General features: G+C 27.5%; 1 protein-coding gene across 6 annotated transcripts in view; it reads left to right on the top strand.

Annotated features, from left to right (window-relative positions):
• The window catches only part of LOC113560564 (1-phosphatidylinositol 4,5-bisphosphate phosphodiesterase), a 56082-nt gene that overhangs the window by 18003 nt on the left and 12084 nt on the right, over window positions 1–25995 (top strand). For 2 of the 6 annotated variants that reach the window (XM_026966511.1, XM_026966514.1), the window contains exons 1-3: window positions 24219–24389; window positions 24649–24708; window positions 25191–25328. In XM_026966511.1, coding sequence (XP_026822312.1) covers window positions 24219–24389; window positions 24649–24708; window positions 25191–25328 — 369 coding nt within the window. Of the gene's footprint in view, window positions 1–506; window positions 526–22696; window positions 23181–24178; window positions 24390–24648; window positions 24709–25190; window positions 25329–25995 lie in introns of those variants that run through there. The other 4 variants (XM_026966513.1, XM_026966512.1, XM_026966509.1 and 1 more) reach the window with 4 other exon arrangements.

Genomic DNA, 25995 nt, shown 5'->3' with positions numbered 1-25995 from the left:
CATATTATAATACGATAAAAACCAAATTTGTTTCATGCTTGTTAATTGTTTACCAAATACAATCAATTAAATAATTCATCAACCGTATGTGTGTTGTGCATATATTTTATACAAAAATGCAGAATACGTATAATATTGCTCATTTTGTAAAAACAAAAAGTATTGGCAAAAAAATTATATTAGTCATTGCCCATTGGTGGGTTTGAGGTGATACGATGACTTGTACAGCGAAAAACGCGTTCATTTTGTATGGTTTCTATGTACCTGTCCATAAAAATATCAGAATAATGTTTTAAACGTTACCTCGTTATTTTCTCTAAACATTTAATATGAATGTGACCTAGCTGGTAACTACGTTGGATATAGTATTAAGTCAACGTTTTTTACTGGTTTTAATTAGATTCGATCCGTTGAAACCTTTGAAGTTTTTTTTATGATATAATATATTACATCGTAGCACGTACCAAGTAAAACCGGCAGTATTAGCTGTAGATGGAAGCCATGCGGACGGACTTTCGACCAACAGTACGTCAAAGTATTAAACTATTATATATTGGCTTTAATAAACTATCGGTCGCAATTATTTTCTGTTAGAATTTACATAGATTAATAGCGTTGAACGAGTAGTTTGAAACGTATAGGCGGTAGAAGGTATGTGCGTTCTTCGTGGTTTGTATTGTTTCAATGATTAACGTATTATTGTATTCACCATACAGTTATAGTTGTAGTTTTTTTTTTCACACTGTTAAAATAAAGGGTTGTTTTTATATTTTTCGTCACCCGAACAATGGAATATAATTAGAGCGGAAATTTGTGATTGTTCATTATTAAAAATAAATTTGTATTTTTGTTTTCGTTTAAATTAAAATACAATACGTTATGTGCGTTCCACGAAAACTACTCACTCGCTAATGACTTTAAACACCGATTTAATGACATTAGTTCATGAATGTATGAAGTGACACTATAGTATTATACCCAATTCTATACCGGGCTGTTCATTTATCGTAACTTTCATTATTTCAAAAACTATTATTGTCTTGGAAATTAAATATTTATTTTTACATAATTAAAATCACTAAAAACGACAATTTTCTAAAAAAACTGATATTTTACAAAAAAATTTTATCGTTAAAACTTTTTTAATGACAACATGCAAATAGATTTTTAAGAGTATATTATATTTTAAATAAATATCGATATTAATTATTTTTTATAACTTAAAAACATTATTCGTAAGAATTTAACATTTTTATGTATATTATATTATTACAAATTTTAGTATACGCAATGGCATTTTTAATTTCTCTTAAGATATTATCTATTTTTACTCGTTCACAGTATTTAAATAATTTACATAAATAGTATGTTATTACATTTTAAGTTATCTAATTTGGTGTAGTATGATGTAAATATATATACTCGTATGTATTATATTATCATAATAATTAAATACTAATAATAATAATATAATTGCAATATTATCGAAAACAATTTTATCAAAAAAACTATAATATTATAAGCACAGAATAAATGAATTTATTCCGTGTTATAAGTAAAACAACTGACTTTAATATAAAATCAAAAATCTATTTTGAAATATATTTGATGATATACTATATAGGCTGACAGACAATTTTTACTTAAAATCATTTTTTGTATACAATGATATATCATTGAATTCAAATTTAACTTTCGAGTGGGTCTGTTGACCCACTCGACACCGAATATACAACAGAGCCGGGGGGTACTGACCCAGATGCTACCTTTTTATAGATTGAAATACTCTGAATAATACTATTCTGTTTCTGAATATGAAATTAAAAATGCATGATGTCATTAAAAATATTAAAAACTTAAAAAATGATAAAGATAAAAATATAAATAAAAATAGAATTTTGTTCTTAAATATATTGCTTTATATCGACTTAAAATTATGTAAAAGAAATACATTCATTAACATTAATATTATTTAAAATAATATATGTCTTAAGTTATATGGTTCACTCCGCATGTATAATATTATTTATATTGTATACGAAAGTTGTCTGAAAACCATATTTCAGGTTTTTGTTACGGTTTGAATTTGTGAGCACAAAAGCAGTACAAAGTTATTATTTCGCAATCTTCGGTTAAAACAAATTAATTTTGTTGCAACGAAACAACGCCCGTCAGTGTATAATATACATTCATTATCATATTTTTTATTTATGCCACGAACGATATATTGGTAGGTACCTATATAATTATAATACAATAACATATGGGAACCTATACGCATGTACAATATATTGAGCGAACGTCGCATATATATTTAAGAATTTGACTTCTGAGCGGTGATAACTGATAATATAATTTCATTAAAAATATTTTTTGCACTTACATACTTGATCAACAGCTATAAATACTATTTCATTTCATAACGAATTTATTTAAATTTTCTGATTTTTAAAAATTTTAAATATAATCAAAAAACATAATATTTTTAAATTATTAAAATATTATTGTATTACCTTTTGAGTGTCGTGTAATTATGATACAAACTACTGATTTTCAAATAAAACTTCTTTTTTACTGCAAATTATTTAGCAGATATTGATTTAAAAAAAAATTGATATACCCAGTTCAAAATTCGAATGAGTAGTTTTTAAGTTGTACATAATGTATATATTATTAAGATTAAAGTCTTTAAAAGTAGTTTTACAAAGATATATAATATATTATGTTATATAAGATATTATAGTGTTCATTATATTTGGGTCATTTTTACAAATTATAAATGTTAGTTTATAGAACACAGAGTTAAATAACTGAAAAACTAATCGTGTGAATTTAGTTATATTTTAATATATCAACATTTTCAAAAAATATCCACTAAATGATTGAAATTAAATGTTAAACAGGAGGGGAAGTTGATTTCATTTGAAAATATAAATTTGTATCTTTACCGAATACTTATTCAGATTTAAAGTACTAGAATAATCTGGTAAAATATAATACTTTTTTTCTTAATTTTCCAAAAATCAAATTCTAAAAAATTGCATTATCGAAAATAAAAATGAAGTAAACATGCTATCTGTGTAAGTTTCAAATTATCTAAGAACCCAAAGTGTATATGAAAATTTAGTATTAATTAAATAATAGATAAAACAGAAATATAACCAAAACACAATATAGTAGATGGATTATAATTATTGTAGTATTATGCTATATATACTTATATGTATATAATTGTAATTAATATTACTGTTATGTTAATATACGAGTAATAACCGTCTGTCCACATGTACATTTATCTAATATAATATTACAATACCTGTCAATTGCATTATAGTATTATACACACATAAATACCATTATTGGCATTATTATAACTGTTATGTACCTAAAATTAAACGAAACAGTTTAAATTCGATTTGTACAAACATTTCAGTCTTAAAAATAACAATGGATAAGTTAATTGTTTTTTGTATCAATTGAATTTCGTTTAATAGTTTATTATTTTAACGTTATTTCTGTATACCTTTGATATTATAAATCGGGTATTTCATATTCATATGCATCCAATTGTTTTTCTATTCGAGGTCATCAAAACATATTCATAAAGTTAATTGAAATGTTATATTAATAAAAATTTATACATCAATAAAACAGTATATGCATACTGCATAGATATGAATGATAAATTTCCATCTGTATGATAATATATACTTTTATAGTACATGCATTTTGTTTCTACAAAGTACCTATAAATAATATGTTAATTTAAATTATATTTACGATTAGTATTTACACACTTGAAAAAGCATAATCATTTTATGTATACTTTCATCGTATATTATGGTCTTATGATATTATATTAGAGCAATAGTTAATAGACTAATGGAAACACATTATTATGAAAATGTATTTAGTATCATTAAATAATTAAAAAGGTCTATCAAAATAAGTTTCTTACTTTTTTGCGTTTATTCTTTATGAAACCATCGTTAATATAAGCACTATTTTTTTTTCTACACAAACCATAACTTCTATTTCGATTACATTTCTTTTTTCATTAACGTATTATGTATTAAATATCAAATAGATAATAATATTATGATAGACTGCGTGTGCGGGGTGTGCTTTGTGAGTTGTTCCGTCAGTTGTTGGGTATTGTCTCCGTGTACAAATCTCTCGAGTAATATATAAATTATTTCATTTGTTATCAATAATTAAAAAATCGATTTAGAACTTCTCCGTATACTATATATATATATTGTATATTATGGCTATGACTTGACGGGCCCACGAATTATGCGTCCGTTTGCCACGCAACGAAAAGGCGATATTGTTCACAGGTCGCTTGCTCGGAACACAGTCCAGCAATATTTAAGTAAAACAATATTTTTTTTTTTAAATATATATATCATCCATAATGTACGACTGCGGTTAATACATAAAAAAATATACCGTATAATAATATAATCGAATATAGTTCGGCATCGTCAAGCCGACGCGGGTAAACGACAAGACTCGGTGTGAGCGTATGACCCGCCCATGGCGGTCTGTAATATTTTTTCTACCTAACTAAAAATGAAAAAAAAAAAAACAAAACAAATATTTCATATACTGCTGATAAGGGTTCGGTTTGGATGGCGTCTGATTCTTATCGCGGCGCCTATCGTATACATAACAGCCCGTCGGCTCGTCATTCGCGAGGTTAGGTCGGTGAGGTAACATAATAATATTATTACGATAGTGCAGAACGGGTCGCTCATTATTGCCGCGAGGTCGTCGCGACTTCTTCCGGCCGCGCAACAGTATAATAGTGGTCGTAGTAATCGGCCTGAAAGGTTTACACGGGAGGGTCGTTAAATTGTACCGGTGTATGATATAACTATAGAAAATATGCGATTATATATAGTCGATAATTGATAAATATTATATTTTCCGAATGCACTAAATATGTACACCCACTCGTAAATATGAGAGAACACCGTCGTATTGCGTATATCATAATATAATCAGTAAATGTTTTGTTGGCGCGACTCCCGTATAGCGATGACGTGGGTAGTAATGCATAAAACTGTGAAACGCGTGTGCGGCACACGGGATGGTCGTCGAGACGATTCGACCCCCTTCGATCCCCTGGGAGATTTCTCTGCGGTCGTGTATCGTATGCAATTATGCAAATCATATTATTTTAATACCTATACATAAATACGCGCGCGGGGGTGTGTGTAAGTGAATAAGGGTGTATACTGTGTATAGGTATAATGTGTGGAACGAACTCCAATACGGTTTCCACAACCCACAGGCCACAATCCCGGACGGATGTTACCCGTTTAAAATATATTGTACACACAAAGCTGCGCAATCGCACGCGCGCATGTCATATATTTTAAAAGGATGTGTGTAGGTATTAGAGTAATTTTAATTTCCTGAAATCCATATCACCGCAAAGGCGGTTCTCGACGAGTCCCGTGATGGTGGGATGAAAATTGAAAATACGTTACATATTTACTCGTCTCGCTTTTATCTCCATTTATAGGTTCACCCACCTTCGTGAGAAATAACTGTGTGTGCAGTATGCTATACACTATAACTCATACCCATTGAAATATTCAAATATCCATATTAAATACATTTTATTTATAAATTATATGTATATATTTTTTAAGACTATCGTGATGACTATAATTACTACGTATCGCACATACCATGGGTGCGACGGGTGTGTCCCATTCAATGCCCCTCTCCTCTTATAAAATCAGTAATCACCGCTCCATCATCATCATCACCTAACCGAACGCGCATTTTACAGATTTATTTAGTTGTCTTACGATATAGCATCCGGGAGGCCGAAAGTCGTTTGCGCATCACTATAATATTTATTTCGACCTTTTTTGTAAGACTGTTGCAAGTCGTTCGATTTTTGAATTATACATAGTTTGGGCATCGACTGTACCGTTCATCTCACGTCAAATTATCGTGCATCAGCTGTGCATTAAGAAAATAGAACTAGAAAATATAGTGGTGTTCTAGTCAAAAGCGTAAGTTTCTCACTAACTTTCATCATAACGCGTAACGATGACGTTCGTAGTATTATATTTTCAGTTATTGAGTATTTCTGTGTAAAAATGTATGTTACGACAAGATTAAACGGCATCATAAGTGTGTGACTCGTAACTACGATGCATATACACTATAATCATAACTATTATTATTAAGATTTAATCAAGAGTCCAATTTATTTTGAAACTCTATACTTATTATATATATATATGTATAACGTGAACTATAACAATAATTGTTGAATTACTTATAATTCGACAAGAATTTTCCAATAAAAGGTCTTTTAATGTGTGGTGTTACCGTGTACACAACTCGTGAACTTTCCAATATTTTTATACCGTCTATTGTTCGATATTATGTTGATGCGCAAACGATGTAAACGAATATACGATATTTTGACACACGGACAGACGATGCGCAAACCACGACCGAAGTGATCTGAGAATATTATGTTTAAAGGTTATGCTATACGCCTATACACCTATACGTATACAGCAGATAAAAGTTTGGGGTTGGGTTGCAGATTACCGCGTGTACACAAATCGCTTCGACGGGTTTGGCATTATCGCATATATATTATATATACCTATTGGCAATACATTATTACCATTCAAAACGTATTATGTCGATTTTTCGATATTTAACGCCGCAGATGTACTTATATATAAATAAGACTCGTCGGCTCGTCGGAAGGATCAATGATTTCACTATCATATATACTCTTATTATATAGTTAATACCCGGTAGGTATATATATTTATGTGCGTGTGTTATATACACTGTGTATATATTGGTATATATAGGTATACAGCGCGGTCGGAATTCGAATCTATTTTGAATATTTGTATAACCGTCGGTGTGTAATATATTGCAACGTATAATATGCGAATAATTTTTACACCTATTCCAGTACGACATTATAATATTGACGATGATTTAAATAACATATCGAAAACATACTGAATTTCCTTTTCCACCGGAACATTATTTGCAGGCTATTATTATGTTTTATATCGGAAAATTATAATAAACGGTCGACATTGAACGTGAGACATAATATTATAGATAATTATACATGTAAATATTACTTTAACTTTATATAATATTATGAATTATAGTAAATGGTAAAATATCAAAAGTTAAAAAAATCTATTGTGAGATTTTACACCTGCGTTTGACAGAAACTACATATGGAGATATTATGCACAGAGGGATATTATTTTAAGGTAAAAATTACTTTTTTTTAAAAGTTAAAACTTTTTGAAAAAAGTAATTTTTACACTATTTAAAGTTTTTGAATAATGATGGCATACATTTTTATTTCGTATTCTCAAACAGAATAACTTTCTGAGAATTTCAATACACTAAAATCAGATTTCAAACGAGTAGTTAATTAGTTATAACTTAAGTTTTTTTTTTTAACTTATAAATAATCATAAATTTATTTAAATGAGTATAATATGTTTTCATTCAAAACACTAAAATCATAAAAAAAAATTCCAAAAATATTCTACACTTTTCGAGAAAATTAGTGTTTACTTTTTGAAGAAACACTTTGTATTTTATATTATCGCATACATTATTTATTACACGAAGTGATCATCGTGTATATAGCGTATTATTATACGCCTGAATCCCAAATAAAGTTTGAATAACTATGCGTTGTACGTATACTTACTCGTTTATCGGCTTTCGTTTTTATTTTATTTTTACCTCCGGAAAAATCGAGTACGTTTGATGTTTTGATGACTTATTCCAAACATGAATAATAGGATTGATTTGCATATAGCCGATGGATCGTGGATATAATATTATTACAGACCATAAATAGGTACCGACAAACCAATACATAGCCTACCTATATAATATTACACAACATACGATGCTTGTGCCGGTTTACTCAATATACTCTAACTCAAAATATTTTACTTCAATCTATTGTGTTTTATTCCGAGTGTTTAATCAACACTTACGGATTCGGAAGACAATAGCTGCGTTATGACTTATAATATGCTTTCATTTTTTTATTTTTGTCGGACGTACACAAAATTACAGCATACACATACTGACTATAAAATTAAATATTTTTTTTAGAACCATATGTTCAACTTTTAAGGTAACTATAATTATATCGACTGGATGACCTTGCATTTTATTCGGGGATTTTCCAACGAGCAGAGGCCATTATAATACACATGATTTTATAAAAAAAATTTAATGTAAAACGTTTGTATACTTTTAATCTGCGCATGTATAATAAAATTAATTTATAAAGTTTTTTAGTTGTTTACAGCTTCAAAATTAACTCATACAAATATCACATGAATTTCATTTTAACCATATTTTGCTCATTTCCGTTTGGTTTCACGTAATACATAAGTATAAATTAAGATGGTAATAAAAATTAAATTGTGAAAATATAAACAACTTTAGAAATCAAAGTTGTTTGAAAATAAAATATAATTTAAATCCAGTCTCAAAAGTGAGGTATTTACTGAAGAAAAAACGTTTTTATCTACTCAAGCGCAGACAAAAAGAAAAAAAAATTAAAAGTTAATTTTTTATAAAATTAAGTATTTGAATTTTAACGTTTTCTTCTCTATTCAATGGATAAATCCTAAATAAAATGCAAGGCCATTCAGCAGGAATAATTACTGTTGCCTTAAAAGTCGAATACGCGGCGTAGGTGTTAATATATTATATATATATATAATACCAGTGGAGAATGAGTAATGACACAACGTATACCTAGTCTCACCAATTGTCCAAAGATAATATATTATGTGTGTGTATATATGTATTAAATTATTAGACTAATAATATACTTAAAAATAAAAATAAATTTTACTCAAAAATGGACTTAACAACTTTTTAATTGACATAGTATTTATTACAACGCCCACCATCGCTATATTGTTTTATACAGGCTGAATAATAAATTGTTGAATACTGATAGAGTAATAATAAACCGCCGAAAAGTATTAAGAGCTGTATATTCACATGTGAATTTATTCAGAACAATTATTTATAATTAATTATTATAAAATATTATTCAACATATATAAAATTGCGATATATTATTTCTCCGTTAAAGATGTTAACAGCCTCAATTCTAGAGCCCCTTTTTCCCACGAGACCTGCGATCTATACTTCCAAAAATTATTCAAAGTAACATATTTAATTTAACCATCTATTTGCAGTTGACTTGAAATTATTCATAGCTTATAATATTATTTTTATCTAAAACTGACAATAGTTTTTCACCTTGATAATCATTAAAATGTAAGTAAAAATTTCGATATTATTGAATTTAAGTCCGAGATCTTCGAGCAGGTATCTACAATTTGTATTAGGTTCCAATACACATAAAACAATATACACATTAAACATCATAAATTAATAATATAATATTATAATATATAATTTTAGTATATTATATAGTCACACGATTCAATTCAAAATATCATATTTCAATGGTGTCCTCTACGAAATAAATATATTTAACAGTGTATACTTGATTTACCTAATTTACAATATCTCAGGCTAACTGTAAATCTAAATTTTTAATTATTATGACTTATAAGAAAATCAACCGTACAATATTCATTTTAAAAATAATTACTATTTGATAAAAAGTTCATAGTATTTTTATTAAAAAATCGATTATAGGTATAAACCATCACGATTTATTGTTCAACATTTATTTAACAAGAGAGAAAAATATATGAATAGATTTTTATTTCCATACAAAAAAATTGGGTCAAATTCAATTTTTACTATACTTAAAAATACATAGCTACATATTTTGTATACAATTTATATTCTATATAGATACTTTATAAATAAAGTTAATAGTTTGTTAATTTAACGAGTGAGTGGTTATTGATTAAATTATTATTATGTGGTTTAATAACAGTAAAATACTAATTACCGTATAGTAATGCTCATCAATCATACACATAATAATGTATCATTAATTATCTTAAGAGCCAAAATAAATTAGGTGTGTAAATGTGAAATTTAACATTATATTATGACACAGAATGTAATAACACTTAGTTGTCTAGGTGTACCTTAATACTAACGCCGAAAGTCGTTTGACGAGTTGAAAAATATATTTTTATTTATAAAACAAAAAAAAATGGACGTATACTGTATGCGAATCAACCGAGACTAAAATACGATTGTCGGTATTAAGTTTGTTTGAAATAAAAAATAAAATGATATTTGCTTCTATTTTTACTACTCGTCGCACTATAAACTATTGTGGGTTCTATCTTGGCCACTTTACACGTTTTACACCAATGATTTTTATATTGCAGTTATATATTATAATAATATGTCAACCGTTGACCCATGTAGTGATGTTTTGTAGTCAGACGAATTTAAATGTAGGTATTAAGTAAAAGAGGCGGGAGATATTTCTGTGAAATTCAAAGCAATTTATATACTGTACCAAAATAACAAATAGGTAGGTAGGTGATCAAATTTCTAGTTATTAAAAAGAGAAATTTACACGGTGTAATGGCGTTTATTAGTAGCTTTTTCAAATATTAATATATAGTCTGTATAAAACCCATTATAATAATAGGCGATATTTTATTCATTTTATCCATTTCATTAAAACAAATTTTCAGGGAGAATGCGATTATTAAATAATATATCAACATTTATATGATTATAATATTATTTTGACGCATACACATTATAATAGATTACCGCATAATTGGTTTATGTTGTAATGCAACTATCGTGACAACCAATCATTCAATCGCTTATCAACATAAATGAAAGCATATAATATAATCGCATTTACATTAAACAATTTAGGCGTATTGTCGTAAAAATGTAAAGCCCCAATATATAGCATTCAATTCAAAATATTTTCCCTCTTTTGCCCTACAGTGTATGATAAAAATGCAATTTTCTCGTTGGTTGGGGTGGAGACGAACTTGTATATTTCTTGTACCTATTACCTGTGTGTATGGTAACACAAAATATTATTATGTACAATAATATTTATTATACTTGAGAGCCCAATAAATTAACAAACATAAGAGTTTTTTTAATGACCAACAAACGTCTTTTTGGTTTAAACAACAATAATTAATTGTAACTGCAATCAATATTTAGTTAATTTTTAAAACTCGTTTTAAAATGGTTGAAAATGGTATCGCACAAAACAAAAAAATGATTGTGTAATATTCATCTACGAATTGTATTCCAATAACTCATTAAGGTCCTACAGGCTTAAACAATACCTACATTATAGCTATCGATCCACGATTTATTATTTCATCAGTTGATAATTAATATTTATAAAATTCTTGTAGAAAATCACAAATCTAATATGATGACAGGTTACTAATAACCATACAAATGATATGCGTTAACATTTTAAGCTCGTAAATATTTTGTTTTAAATTTCAACAATATAATTAAAATGTTTATTCTTCGTTTAAATATTTAATTCCATCTAAATTTGAACTTCGAATACACATCAAAAATAATTTTGATTTAAATGCATCTAACTATCTAAAATATTATGGTTTCAGAATAAGCAACTTACAAAGAACCTTGTATTAAATTTCCAAGTTTTTAGACTGAGTAAAATATTTTTTGTTAACAATTGTTAAAAACTCTAAATAAATATATCAAAAGTGTCACATACCAATAAACAGCTTTAAAAAGTCAAAATATTTTGAAAATAATACCATGCATATAAAATACTAATATAAATTTTGGTTAACAACTAAATAAAAGAATCATTTTTATCATAAACTGGTTTTGCATACAAATTCCCGTTTTTCATAATTATATTTTTTCTTTTCTTTTATCGCAATAAAATTATTAAGAAAAGTACTTGACATTTTTTTATTTTTGATCCCACAAAGTACTAATTAACTAGTTTCACTTTCCTGTCAGAAAAAATATTGAAATTGATATTAGACGCATTTTTTTACAGTAAAAAATGTCGACCACACTCAATAAAAAAAATATATTATTTTGAAATCAATACATTTACCACTCTGTTTAAAATCTAATATGATAATATATGATTATGTATTTCTGATGAAAAAATAAATAAAAACCATTAAAAAAATAAAATAAAATGGCTTTTCTTACCCTTTTTGCCTTTTCAGAGTTAAGTAGGTACTTATTAATTATTTATAAGACAATATTATTATACAGTTTATTACATGGTTGTGTATAATAATATATATTACTAAATTATGTATTATATTAATTCGTTTCAAAAACACGTGGTATTTTACATTATTAAAACAAAATAATGTCATATTATATAGTAAATACATATCACATAATATTATAAAAAACGGTTAATAAATTTTATATCATATATGATAGATTATTATTAAAGAGCATGCGCGTCACATGATACACGTTTTTAGCGTCTATATAAACATATGGCTGAACACTTGTGTACAACAACATTAGGCTTAGCGTCGACGTTGCACCGATTCACTAGATATACGTAGGTAAAATATGTCATTTCAATAATATACGATACCGTTTCGCGCACTAAGCATTTTTAATTAAAATTGTTTTGACTATATGTTTGTGGTAAAATATTATCGCACGCGGATACGAATCGTCTAGAAAAACGTCTAGAAACTACATATTTTGGTATACAACCAAAAGCAATCTATTTAGTGCATAATGAATTATAAACCGTATGACGTACTGATTGCTGTTTTGGATAGTAATAATGAAAGTAACGCATAGACGCGTGTAGTCGCTGTTTAACGACGTTACTATTTGTAAAGCGTCACGTATTTTCGTAAAGTATTAATTCCTAGTAAAGGAAATTTATTTTTGATAAGTAATTGCTAAAATATAACATTTTACTGTTTCGACTGTTTCAAGTATAGAAAAAAAAATTAATTAATCACAATAATGAATAATATACTATAAATTCTATAATAGTAGTAATATGTATATAAATTTAAAATAGTAGGTATATATTATGTTAATTTTCTCAAAAGAACATTAATAAAATTATTATTGTTGTTTGACATTCGTCGGCAACATATTATATAACAACACATATAATATCGCTAACTACTACCGTGGAAAACTCGTTTTTTCTCTATATTATAAAAATATCCATTTAAACTTTGGTCAACCTAATTTCGGCTGCCGACTTATACACAGGCTCGTGTATCACGAACATGGTAAGCTTAGCTTACAGATGGTTGATTCGATAGGGATGACAAACGAGTATTGCTTGACTACCGCTCAACGAAAACTGATCATTCTTACTCAGGTACTCTCCGCCGACTACGTTTTTTTCTAAGTTGAATAGAGTATAAAAATAAACATTTTTTTTGGAATTCGAACAGTTATAATAAAAAAAGGTTCTAAGAAGGATCCATCCCCCAAAACTAAGACTATATTTTTTATTTAAATTAATATCGAAATAATACTGGGCCTCACAGAGAAAAACTCGTATTATTTTAGATTACAAATAATTCTCATTATTTTTGATACATATTTACGTTGCTATGTAAAGAAAAATGTCAAATAATGAGTTTTTCATAAATAAATCACATAATAATTTCAGTAATATTATACAAGCATTAATCAGTATGTTACAATTTAGGGTGGTCCTTATATTTCAATATCTGATTTTTTCAGATTACACCCCCTAGATTCATTTGAATAGTAATAAAAATGAGTTTTGTAAAATTTGGTAATGATTGGAAATAATTAACCTGTACCACAGAAGCTTCAAAGATTGATATATCTCAATATTTTTCAAGAAAATATGTATTTTTTTAATTTTTATATTCTAAGTCATAAAATAAATATTTTTTTTGATAATGTGAAAAGAACTTTTTTTTAAATACAATATTCCCTACGATTCATACTCTTAACTATTTTTTTATAAACTTAATATTTTTTAAGATAATTAGACTAAAATAGTGTTATGTATAATATAATCTTTACATGCAATTTTACTTCTCCATTAGTGTTCCTTTATTTGAGTCTGGATATGTTTTGCGATAGTAAACAACTTGCAGTAAATATTGATTTTGGCTTTCATCTTTAGTAATTTTGTTATTACAATCTTCTATTAGTTTAACCCCTCGCCCATCAACATCATTGACGACAGGTATATTTTTAATTATAGCTGCAGCCTTTTTGTAGCTCTCATTATTTTGCCAAGATGACGGATCAATACTTATGAAATCTGTATTTATTTTAAAGCGATTAAATAGTTCCATTGATTCTGAACACATAAAATCTTCAATACTTTTGTTTAAAATTGTAGTAACTTAGTTTGGTTTGAGAACATATTGTTTTCTGTATTCGTCTTCAAAGTCCGTATTTAGAGCGATTATCGTGTTTTTCTTTGTTTCCATGGGGACATTCTAGTCAAAAAATGAGAATGCAGTCGCTTCTGGAGATAAATACCATAAATGTCCGCACATTTTTTTTATTGCTATGTCTGAAATACTTTTATCGACCGATTGATATTTTATTAAATCTTTTAAAAATGTTAAATCTTGCAGTGGTGTACTTGAAGTCAACGGAGCTTTAAACCAAACTTTTACATATAAATTAACAATAAACACGCATATATCAGCAATAGATTTTTCTTCTCGATGTTGTAAATCAAACTGATTTCGTATATACATTTTTAAACGGTATATAGCTTTTTAGTCCTCGTGGTGGTACTGCTCCAAGAAAAATTATGGTTAGCTTTAACAGTTCCCTATAATCTTCCCTAGAAAGCCTATTGTTTAAATAACTGATAGAAAAGTCTATTATATCCGCACTAACATTATGCAATAATTTTTCAGTATTATATTTTCTCAAAATATAAGATATAAGACAAAAATAAATTTTTATTGAATTTAGTTATTGCATTTTATTTTCTACGATAACCATTATGTACAATATTAATATAATTAATAAAATAAACGTTGTATATTGAATGTCAAAATACTCTTTGACCAAAAAATTATAAAAATAAACAAATATTTACCTAAAAACGCTATTTGTATGTAAAATAATAATTCAATGAAAATTAGTAAAGGATATAAAGTTTAAAAAATAGTAATTTATACAAATATTATTATATACAATTTAGTGTAAAATTAATATTTCATAAGTCAGATTTAAAAATATAAAATAATTTGTGAAAATCAAAAACCAAAAACTTTAAGGTTCTTGAGGCACCGACTTAACTTTTTTCGATTATGTTGAAACTTCTAATATTTCATTTTTGTGGTTTACTAAATCAATCTAGGGGGTGTAGCTTGAGAATTTTAAATTTTTTTCAGAACCACCCTAATATATATATATACACATACAGTATTAAGTTTTAATATTCATATTCATATCGGAGCTAGTGGATATTTTTTTTTTTTTTTTTGAATTTTTTATACTTGAAAAGCGTTTGAATAAGTACCAACTTACCTATAATGTACTGTTACGGAAATCGGTCGTAGTACAAAATTTAATTGGTTTTAATAATAATATTGTGCATTTAATATAATAAAATGTAATTTTATAATCAAAAGTATCTACATGTTTTATATAATCATTATATTCAAATTAACTAATTGCATTTACTTAATATTTTGATGGTGCAGATGTAGGTAACACAAAGTTTCCAAAAGGTATATTATGAAATTTGAGAAATTTTAAGCGCTGATAGAATCTATCGGTTAGATATTTGATTGTGTAATGTTATACCGACGGTATCGTATTACAAATATTACGATACTGACAATTTTAACATTATTAAATATACCCATGTGATGATAATATATATAGCCATTGGCGTAATTGTAGGGGACAAGAAGGGACACTTTCCACTAAATTTTTTTCGAAAAATACCTACAGTAGAAATCTCTAATGCTTCTAAAATAAAAATAAATAATGTGCTTGATAAACATTTGTAAAATGAAAAATATCACTTTCCTCAAAGTATTACATAAAGTAACTTTATATTATAGTAATAAACATATATTTCACTTTTTTTTTTGTAAGTAGTATAATATATCGTCAAATTTTCACATTATTTGAGTAAAAAATAACTCAATAATATTATTTCATAAATTATGATTATAGGATTATCATTACATTACTTTATTCAAGCAAAATTATAGAACCTTATTTTTTTTTTAATAAACTCTTATGCACTTAATATTTTTAACGATGAGTTCCTTATGGTTTGTTTCTAAGCTATAACAGAAGTCTCGTCCATTTATCTATAATAATATATGTATTCAACTTCCGAGTATGCGTATACCTATACCGAACTCAAATAAATAAGTGAAAATCCAACCCGATTGTACGATAGATAGATGAGTACAGGAAATGATATGTTTTTAACACGGACGTGCTTGGCACAGAAAACATAAAAAGAAATATTATATGAGTCACTTCGAAACTGCCTTTTGAATACTGAATGTCGACTACGGTATTTGACTCCTGCTCGACTTCAAACACCAGTGCTTAAATTATTTATTACGTCGAAAAAAGAAAAAGAGGAACCAGTCGAAGCTGGTTTTTTTCCGTAATAATAAGGAATGATAAAATATATATTAATAAGCTTATACCATACTTATACTGCAGGGCATCTTCTCTGCAGCATCCGCATAAACGAAACGACAAACACTGACATATATAATAGTATAAAATGCGTAAATACCTGCAATCAATTTATATGATACAGACCAACTAATTGTATCGAGCTGGCGTTGGTAGTGTTTCTTTAAAAATAGTTTTTCACTTTATACTGCGAAACATCAATTTCATCACTCGTACAACAATAGTCAATAATGCTACAACTTTACTACACTGCGCTGTTTTTATTTAATTTAAAATTCATACGTATAACCCTAGTAATTTATTCAAATTGTTTGATTGCTTTCTTTTTTGTAGACATTTTTGAAGTTCTTCACTTAGTTGAGGACAACCCGTATATACATCAGTTCCACATCCTGAAAAATAGGAATATTTTTCTGGAAGTGTTATCAGTCAAACATCGAATATTGATTCAATTTTCCGTAGTTATTATATAAATTATAATATCATATTGTAAAGTTAAGCAAAAGTAAAATTCAGTCTGCGGTCGAATACCCCTTAAAGTTTTGATATTCCATTCAGCTCATTAAATGTTCAAATACTTATAATAAATTAATCAATTGATAAATATTTTTGTACTAGAACATGTTCAACATAACAAATTTGCAAATTTAGTAAAACCGTATTCTTAAACCACCTTTAAAAAATCAATACACAAAACGAAATTTTAAAATACTATAATTCGTATTGTTATTTGATATCCTACACATCATTATAGTAATAATCAAAGTACTATTTGATAGTCTAACCATATAAAGCATATGATGTGTGTAGTGTGCACTGTGTATGCATACTATATTCCATTGACTATATTCTCACACTATTACAATATACTCGTTAGTTCCCCTGTAAAACAAATATTTTCGATTTACCTCCATATCTGCAGATGTAAATCTTTGTCTAAATTTAAAAGCAGTATAATATTAGACACATTATATTATTGCAGAGTGCCAGGGAATATATTTGATTTTAAATGGGCCGATTAATATGTGTCGGTTTGTAGGCTAGCAACGATGTGTGATTGTTTGATTATGCATATGCTTGACGTCGATTTTAAGGAATCATTTACAAACTATACTTACATCTATTATAATAACACGCAATGAGTCAATATTAATTACATGAATATAATATGAAAGATCCCAAAAGATGTCCATTATTAGTAATGTCTCTGAAATATAAACTAATTTTAACTTTTTTTAAGAGAAAAAGGGATTAAATATACAATTATATTACTTTTTAAACCGTCTCTATTAAAATATCGTTTTATCTTTCAAGTGTAATTTCTTGGAATAATTTAAAAGGACATTTGATAGAAGATTTGTATGTTAGTTGTGAAATCTATTGCATTTTAATGTAATGTATTATATTATACTGAAGGGCTATATTTGTTTCATGTTTGAGATACGTAGGTCGTTGTTTAAATTAGGTTAAATACATAGGTACCCCGGAGGCACGGGCATCCAGTAATTAATCATAAACTAATTGCCTGAAATTCTTCCACGCAGTAGACGAATGTTTGATGGTTTTGCTTAATCCCAGATTTAGATGACATCCGACTATAAATGGGAACTAGGGAACTATAGTAGCTTTATTATAGATGAGCATTTAATTTTTTTAGCTGACTGGACTAAAAAGTTGAGTATGAATTCTAATAGGTAGCAAATTCGGTCCAATTATTAGTACTTTGGGAAGTAAAAAGTAAAAAATTGTCTTAGTATTTTTCAAAATAATCTGAAAAAACAAGTATTCTAAAAAACATTTATTGGTTTTTTTATGGTTATTGTAATGTATTTAATTGTAACTGTGAAATATAGATACTTGAAATTTTGACCAAATGATTATGTTAACATTTTCTTCACATAATATCATTTTCAAAATATTTTAAATCTTTTTAAGCTATCAATAGATATTTGAAAATTACCATTTATTTATTTATTTTTATGAATGTCAAAAAAAAAAAAAATAATTAATACACGTTTATTGCTTTACTCAGAATCTAAAATTAACCTTAAAAGTAAAGAAACAAGTATTTTTCATTTTTATTTAAACTTCATTTTATCAATTATTTTCTCTTCGTCCATATTATTATATAATGATTTTTTATAATCATTAAAAGACCATGCGTATAACATATTATATTTACATATTTATATATATAAAAAAAAAACAACGCATAACAGCCATAAATAACTATTAGTATAAGTAACTATAAGTAACTATAACCTATAATAAAATAAACGTAAATGTAATATGTACAGGATACTTGCATAGAAGAAAATTGATGGGGAAATTAATGGCGGAGATACTTATATCCACCATTAATTCCAAAAATGATGTCCAAAAATCTGGACATATGAGTTTAAAACAATTTATATGTTTAATTTATCAATTAAATAATATTATTGTATTTTTTTTTTATTAAAAAGAAACTTATTTTCAATCTATACAGTATACAAATATGCCAATATAGTATAATAAGTAAGTTTGATTTCTAAATATGTTTACTTAACTTATTCGGTCGAAATGGGAAGACTTTCGTCAGTACCGCCTGATAACACTTATACATTTACATACAGATAATGTGTATATAATATTGTATTAATATGTCTGTGAATTTGTAGAAAAATAAATTATTTTACTGTAAAATATGAAAAACGTTTAGCTTATTTTATATAAATTTTTAATTAAACGCCACTGGATTCAATTTTGTAATTTTTATATTGACATTTTTGATTTAATAAATCTTTTTGAGACATATTTTGTTCTACTTTTCGAATAACTTTATAATTATTCTCATCAATTTTTTATGTAACTATTTTTATTTATTTAATGCTCCTCTTATAGATATTTTAAATGTTCTTTGCACACGATGTACACCTACACGATAACTGTTTTACACGTTTACATATTATTATTATATTATTTTGTACTATTGTGTGGTTCAACTACACGGTGGGTATGAAATATGAATAGTTATGATGAGAACTAGCGCGGAAGAGAATATATCTATGAGTATATCTGTATGTACTATAGTGTAGGTAAAAATGAGGACAATGGATTGCGACAATACTATAATTTATATTTTATAGTATATGTTATAATATATAGGTATTATATACACCTCTACACGGCAAATAACAGGTACTTAAAGTAGTAATGAGAAAAAAATATTACAGACAAGGTGTATACTCGCTCGTGTATACGATTGTGCTTGTGTGTGTGACTGCAGTTAAATAATATTTTGAAATTCAATTTTTTTGAATATTTTATGACATAGCATAGACATTTAAGCATGAATGTATCTATATTGTTTTGGTGTTCCAAATTAACAAAAAATAGAAGTTGCGGTGTTCTGGATGTTCTGTGAATGAGCGTTTTGCGTTCTCTTCCAAACATCTCGCGTAGTGGGATGTACAGTTTTGATAACAATCTAAACAATCCGATGTCATTTATTTTCTTTTAATCGGTAGGTATGTAGTACACAATTCCACTTGATTCTTTTAAAAACTTGATCATGACTTTTTAATCTTTGTGTATTTACTGAGATGGTATTTAGTTTATTCTAAGCGCAATAGAGTTTTTACAAGTGAATTCATAAGCTGGGTATTATTCGTTAATAATTTTAACATAATATGTATATATATATATATATATATGTTTTTTGGATGGATACGAATTTTTGTTCTGAAAAAAGTTTTTCCAACCTATGCAATTGCCATAGAAACTAAACTATAACAAAGATGAAGTTAATGTTAACTTAATTTAGCGTTATAGTACCTATAGTCGCCAGTTACCCCCAGCAACAGAAGAATACACCATATCCGTTACCAATATCGTTAAAAATGCGTTTTTTAATTATAATTATAAAAACCTATATAATATAATATATTTAAATGTTTTTTCCGCGCAGAATAGAAAATACTACTGATAACATCACGCTACGTTTTTAATATTATAATAGTTTTATTTTTCTTATTAAAATGTATTGGTCCTATCCAGACGCATCGTTCCATCGGTATAATATAATCGTTGTGGTATTATTATTTATTTGATAACTATAAATAGTTTGTTACTATCACAAAACTCTTAATAGTATTTAATTTTTGATGACTATTGGGGAGTTTTGTAATGGTTTCGTTAACCGTGTTGGTTCCGTTTTCTTAAGTACCTATTGCTTTAATTGTTTCAAATAATGATTATAATCCAATTGGATTTAGACGTTTATGACATAATTTGATCAATACAATCCCGATCCAGTTGAGATCAAAGATTTCGTTTATGTAGTGGAGATTTTCTTATTAGACTGCAATAGGTATAGGTACATATATATATATATGTGTTTTGTTTTATGATTTTAATCGGTGGCACTAATAGCATTTGTTTAGCTCACGTTAAGTTCTGTTTGGCAGGAATTGGCGTATTTATTTTAATTTTTATATCATAGATATCAATGGTTGAGTATGGACTTTTCATTAATTAAATAATTTTGTTCGCGGGCAGTGAGGGGGGAAATGCCGTTAAGGAGTAATATCCACAAAAACGTGTTAGTCGTAGGTAGTTTCCTAAATATATTATAATAACATCACTTTAAAAAACGATTAGTTTTAAGTTCTATTTTTTTTCTAAAATAGCAAGAGCGTGACAAAAAATGTGCATTGGGACTAAATGGCAGCATAAGGTTATGACTAGGTTTATATATCTATATGCAAAATGTCTTATCCTCGTCAAACTGTATTCACTAAAACTAATTTTGATAAGTAGTCTGCAGTGCAGTAGGTAGGTATATATAATATTATAATATTACATTAAGGCTCAAATACCCATTTAAAATCGTGAAAATCCGTACTTTATATTAAGAATCGGGTAGATAAAAAAAAGGAACATCGTACACATATTATATATTTATATTATATAATATACTGTATAGTTATCCCGCTCAATAGTATAATATACTAATACATAATAATACTATACGCCATAACCTGTACGATAGACAATCTGAATTCCAGAAAATATAGACTTGATGTTTATTTATTCTATAATAATAATAAATAATACAATATAAACATAAAACGATCGAACTGTGTACACAGAATACAAAAAATAACATAATTATAAATTATAATATACATATTACATGGTTTCCATATGGAGGCTATATTTTTTTTATTTCATATTATTACTATGTATTATTAAATTATAATAAATAATTTGTAAAATATTATTGTCTGAATTGAATACCTATGTTAATCTAGCACTCATTATAGAACCGTATTCATTTAGAAATTTATTTACTCAGAAACGTATTTAGTTGGAAATTTATTTATTCCAAAATGTTTGTAAATCAAACCGTTGGAAAATATCATTTAATTGAAACTTAATTTCGGAAAAGTACCTATTTGTTCGGAACCGTCTATACCATATATATTTATATCCTAATAATACATATTTCCAACGAAATATTTTCCACGTTACTAAGTTTTTGAGTAAATACGATTCCGTACAAATATCGTTCAGTAGGAGGTATATTACTGTTCCGCATCAATATACATCATACGTATATTATGTTTCCAATTGAATAATTTCCATAAAATTACGTTTACCGAGCGCATTTGTTACGATGTATAATAACATATTATGATATATTTCAAACGGTTCCAAAGTAGGTACCTAATATTAATAATGTTATAATTTATAATTGAATGAAAATTCAATTCCAACGGGCAAAAATATAACATTAACGTGTTTCTAACGAACAACGAGCCATGACAATTTACGACATATTTTTCATTGCAAAAATACGATTCTAAGTGTTCCAACGTTTTACGAGTGCCTACCTATTTTAGTATTTTATTCCGATGACCGCCCGCCGCCGCTGCCGGTGCACTGCCGAGACGCGTGACAGTGGTTCGCAAAAGTGAAAAACAGCGCGCGACCTCCGGCGACGGACGACCACTGATTGCACGGTATAATCACTGATAAGATCGATAACAGCCGCGGCTAATCGGTGACGGACAGTAGTTTGTTATTATTTTGATTCGATGAGATTTTGTTTTTGAATTATTGTCCACTCCGCTCGTTCACGTTCGGTTTGTTTTTTTTATTTCTCCCTCGCAAACTGTCAATTATTTGAACTACTGTCGCCGATCCGTTGCGCTCGTCGCGGTTTGTCGGACGACCCCACGGGCATACCGATCCGATACAGACCGTCGAAACTGTCGTTACGGATTGACGGCAACGTAAATGTAAGACATTATCACCGACGTCTTAGTGCCGTGTGACCACCGGAGTCGCCGCCGCCGAATGACGGTTGCCGTGCCGGCGATGGTGGTGTTCGCCGACGGACCCGACAGTAGACGTCCGCTCGCCATTACAACCGTCAGATATCTGAGATATCCCGGGTGACAGGCAAGATGGGCATGGTCACAGTCCGTACCTAATTGATTGTATCGACGGCAGTAGGTAACGGTCGTTTCCGAGGGAAAATTAATACATACGTGAGTAATATTACTTAGGTACAAGTCGAACGAATTTGCCCGGTACCATCTCGTAGGTTTTCTCGTCTCGTCGACGATGTATGATGACCATTGGTTGATCGTTCCCGACCTATTCGTCAGACAGGTGGAACACCACGGATACCCGCTTGTCCTTATACCTCTTTTGATTCGACCAGTGTTATTAGTTTATAGTTGTGTCGTAATAGTACCTACCTATTCAACTATAAGTTTATATTTTGCTTACTCAAAATTTGGGATTAGGCTAACCGTTTTCATACTAGGTCTTTTAATTTTATTTATTTTTTGGTTAATCTTAAAAGCCATTTTGGTACCAATAAGTTTGAAATGTAAAGCTCAACTGTATTTTGTCGAAAATCACTTGTAAAATTATACTACATATGGTGCTTAACAAATACTTTACTCTTAAATCTAGACACTTATTATTATAATATAAGTACTATCAGTAATGGTTGGTCTGTAAAATCTAACAATTATTAAAATCACATGTAAAATAAAATATACCCTTATCCGTTCAATTTTATGTACAGAATTAAATTTAATATTTGTATTTGTATATACCTTAATATATGTATATGCATATACTTTTAAGTTTTATTTTCACAAGCTTATTAATAATGATAACTTATTAGTTATTCATAAAATATTAGCAGTTTACTTATAAGTTATAATTAATCTGGTTATAATAACTTATAACTACTTACTTAGCCACTTACATAATCTATTATATCCATCTCATTTTAGTCTTACGGTATAAAAAAGTAAAATTCTGTTATGTCTAGTATGTCTCAGTATTAATTAATTTATTAATTTTAATTAAATCATTACATAATAATAATAATAGGTACGATATAAAATGCATTGCATCCAAAAATTCATTTCAACCTTAATTGCTCTTTAATTTGCTACTTAAAAACCCATTAAATTTGTTTTTAATTGTAATTGATTCTGATTAATTACTCACTTGTTTGTTTCAATAGTCCATGAACACAACGTGAACTTAACGGCCAATCGGTCGCAATGACAAAGAAATTTGAATTCAATTGGCAGATCCCAGTTCCGGAAGTGTTGTTACAAGGTTGTGTGTTCGACCGCTGGTCTGAAGAAAAAGATAATGTGGAAATCGAATATGGCTGTACATTCAAGGTTGATGAATATGGATTCTTCATCTATTGGAAAAGTGAAAATCGAGTAAGTGCTATTTTAAAATAACGAATACTCAATTTTTATTTTATTATAAATACTTTTTTTTAATCCATTTGAATAATTTTTCTTAATTTTTGAACGTAATATTTTCCTTAAAAGTTAATTTTTTCATTAGATACACTGGTTTAAATTACATCAAACATTTACCTAGTTTTATATGTTTTTTTTTTTTTTGTTCATTATCGTTAATAATATATTTATAATTGTAATTTAGATCTATTTAAATATGTTCTTCTATTTTTAGGATGGGGACGTCATTGAGTTGTGCCAGGTCAGTGACATACGCTCTGGAGGATTACCCAAAGTAAGTGTTTTTGAAAAAAAATTATCAACTTTAAAATATGACATTATGAGACTACAATTTTTCACTTTTATACTTAACCCAGTTTTGAAATATTTTATAAAAAGACGTTATGCCCATATATTATATTTTCTTCATTTTACAAAACTACAATATAGCAAATTTATGTTATCAGCTTTAAAGTATGAATTGACCTTATATCAAACTTAATGGTTAGAACTTTATCTATGTTTGTATGATATTTTAATTTTTAAGTAAATCATGAGTATGTAAAATATTGAGGTATAAAAATACTCGTAACAAGCATAAATAATTATCTATAAGTTTTTTATTACTTAAATGTACTTGAATATTAAAGCAAACTACACAAAATTGATTTTGCTGAACGAAAAATGTCTATGTCATACTTTTGTAGACTGAGATAATATTATAATGCAGGTGTGGAAATCCATACTTAATGTAAAATATTAATATTGCTTTTCCAGGATACCCGACAACAACAGCAGTTGATAAATAAACATGGTGATACCTTGGAAGAGAAATCCCTAACTATATGCAGCAACACGGATTACATCAACATAAATTATCAGCATGTTATTTGTCCAGATGCTGCTACAGCTAAAGTAAACAATACTAAATAATTACATCGCTTAAAATGATTTAATTCATAATATTATGTATTAATATTAAATTATTCAAAATTATTAAAATTATTCTATTATCTAATACCTTCCTACACACCTTAGATATTATAAGTTAATATAATTTAAAACTATAGTGTAATGAAAACACTAAAAGTTACATTATATTACTGAACCAAATCTATACAAATTCTTTGAAAAAAGTTGTATGTTTATCAATATCTTGATTTTTAAATAGATTACCCATATTTTTAAAACTAATATTTAAATTAAATTGTTTATATTAGTAACTTTTAACGTATATTAGAGCTTATTCTTCTATATTCTTTGTTAATAAATAGTAACTAAAAAATGTTAATACAATTATTTGCTAATCATTAACTTAATAGGCTTTTTATCCACAAAAAGCAATAGATTTTAATTTAATAAATTGGTTACAGCATTCACCTTACAAAATAATTTTAACGGGATACAAGATACTTTTTTATTTCTTACATGTTTCATTTTCATGTATTTGGTTTGCAATCATCCATGTTCAAGTAACAGTTATAAATTCCACAGGGAAACAATAAATAAATCACAAGTATAATATTAAATTTTTATCTACTATACTTAATATAACTAAACTTAAGTTTAATGAAGTACCTAC

The sequence above is a fragment of the Rhopalosiphum maidis genome, chromosome 1 (assembly GCF_003676215.2).
Source record: "Rhopalosiphum maidis isolate BTI-1 chromosome 1, ASM367621v3, whole genome shotgun sequence".
NCBI classification, from domain to species: domain Eukaryota; kingdom Metazoa; phylum Arthropoda; class Insecta; order Hemiptera; family Aphididae; genus Rhopalosiphum; species Rhopalosiphum maidis.
Note: the sequence above shows the minus strand (reverse complement) of the source record. Positions and strands in the feature narration are given on the sequence as shown.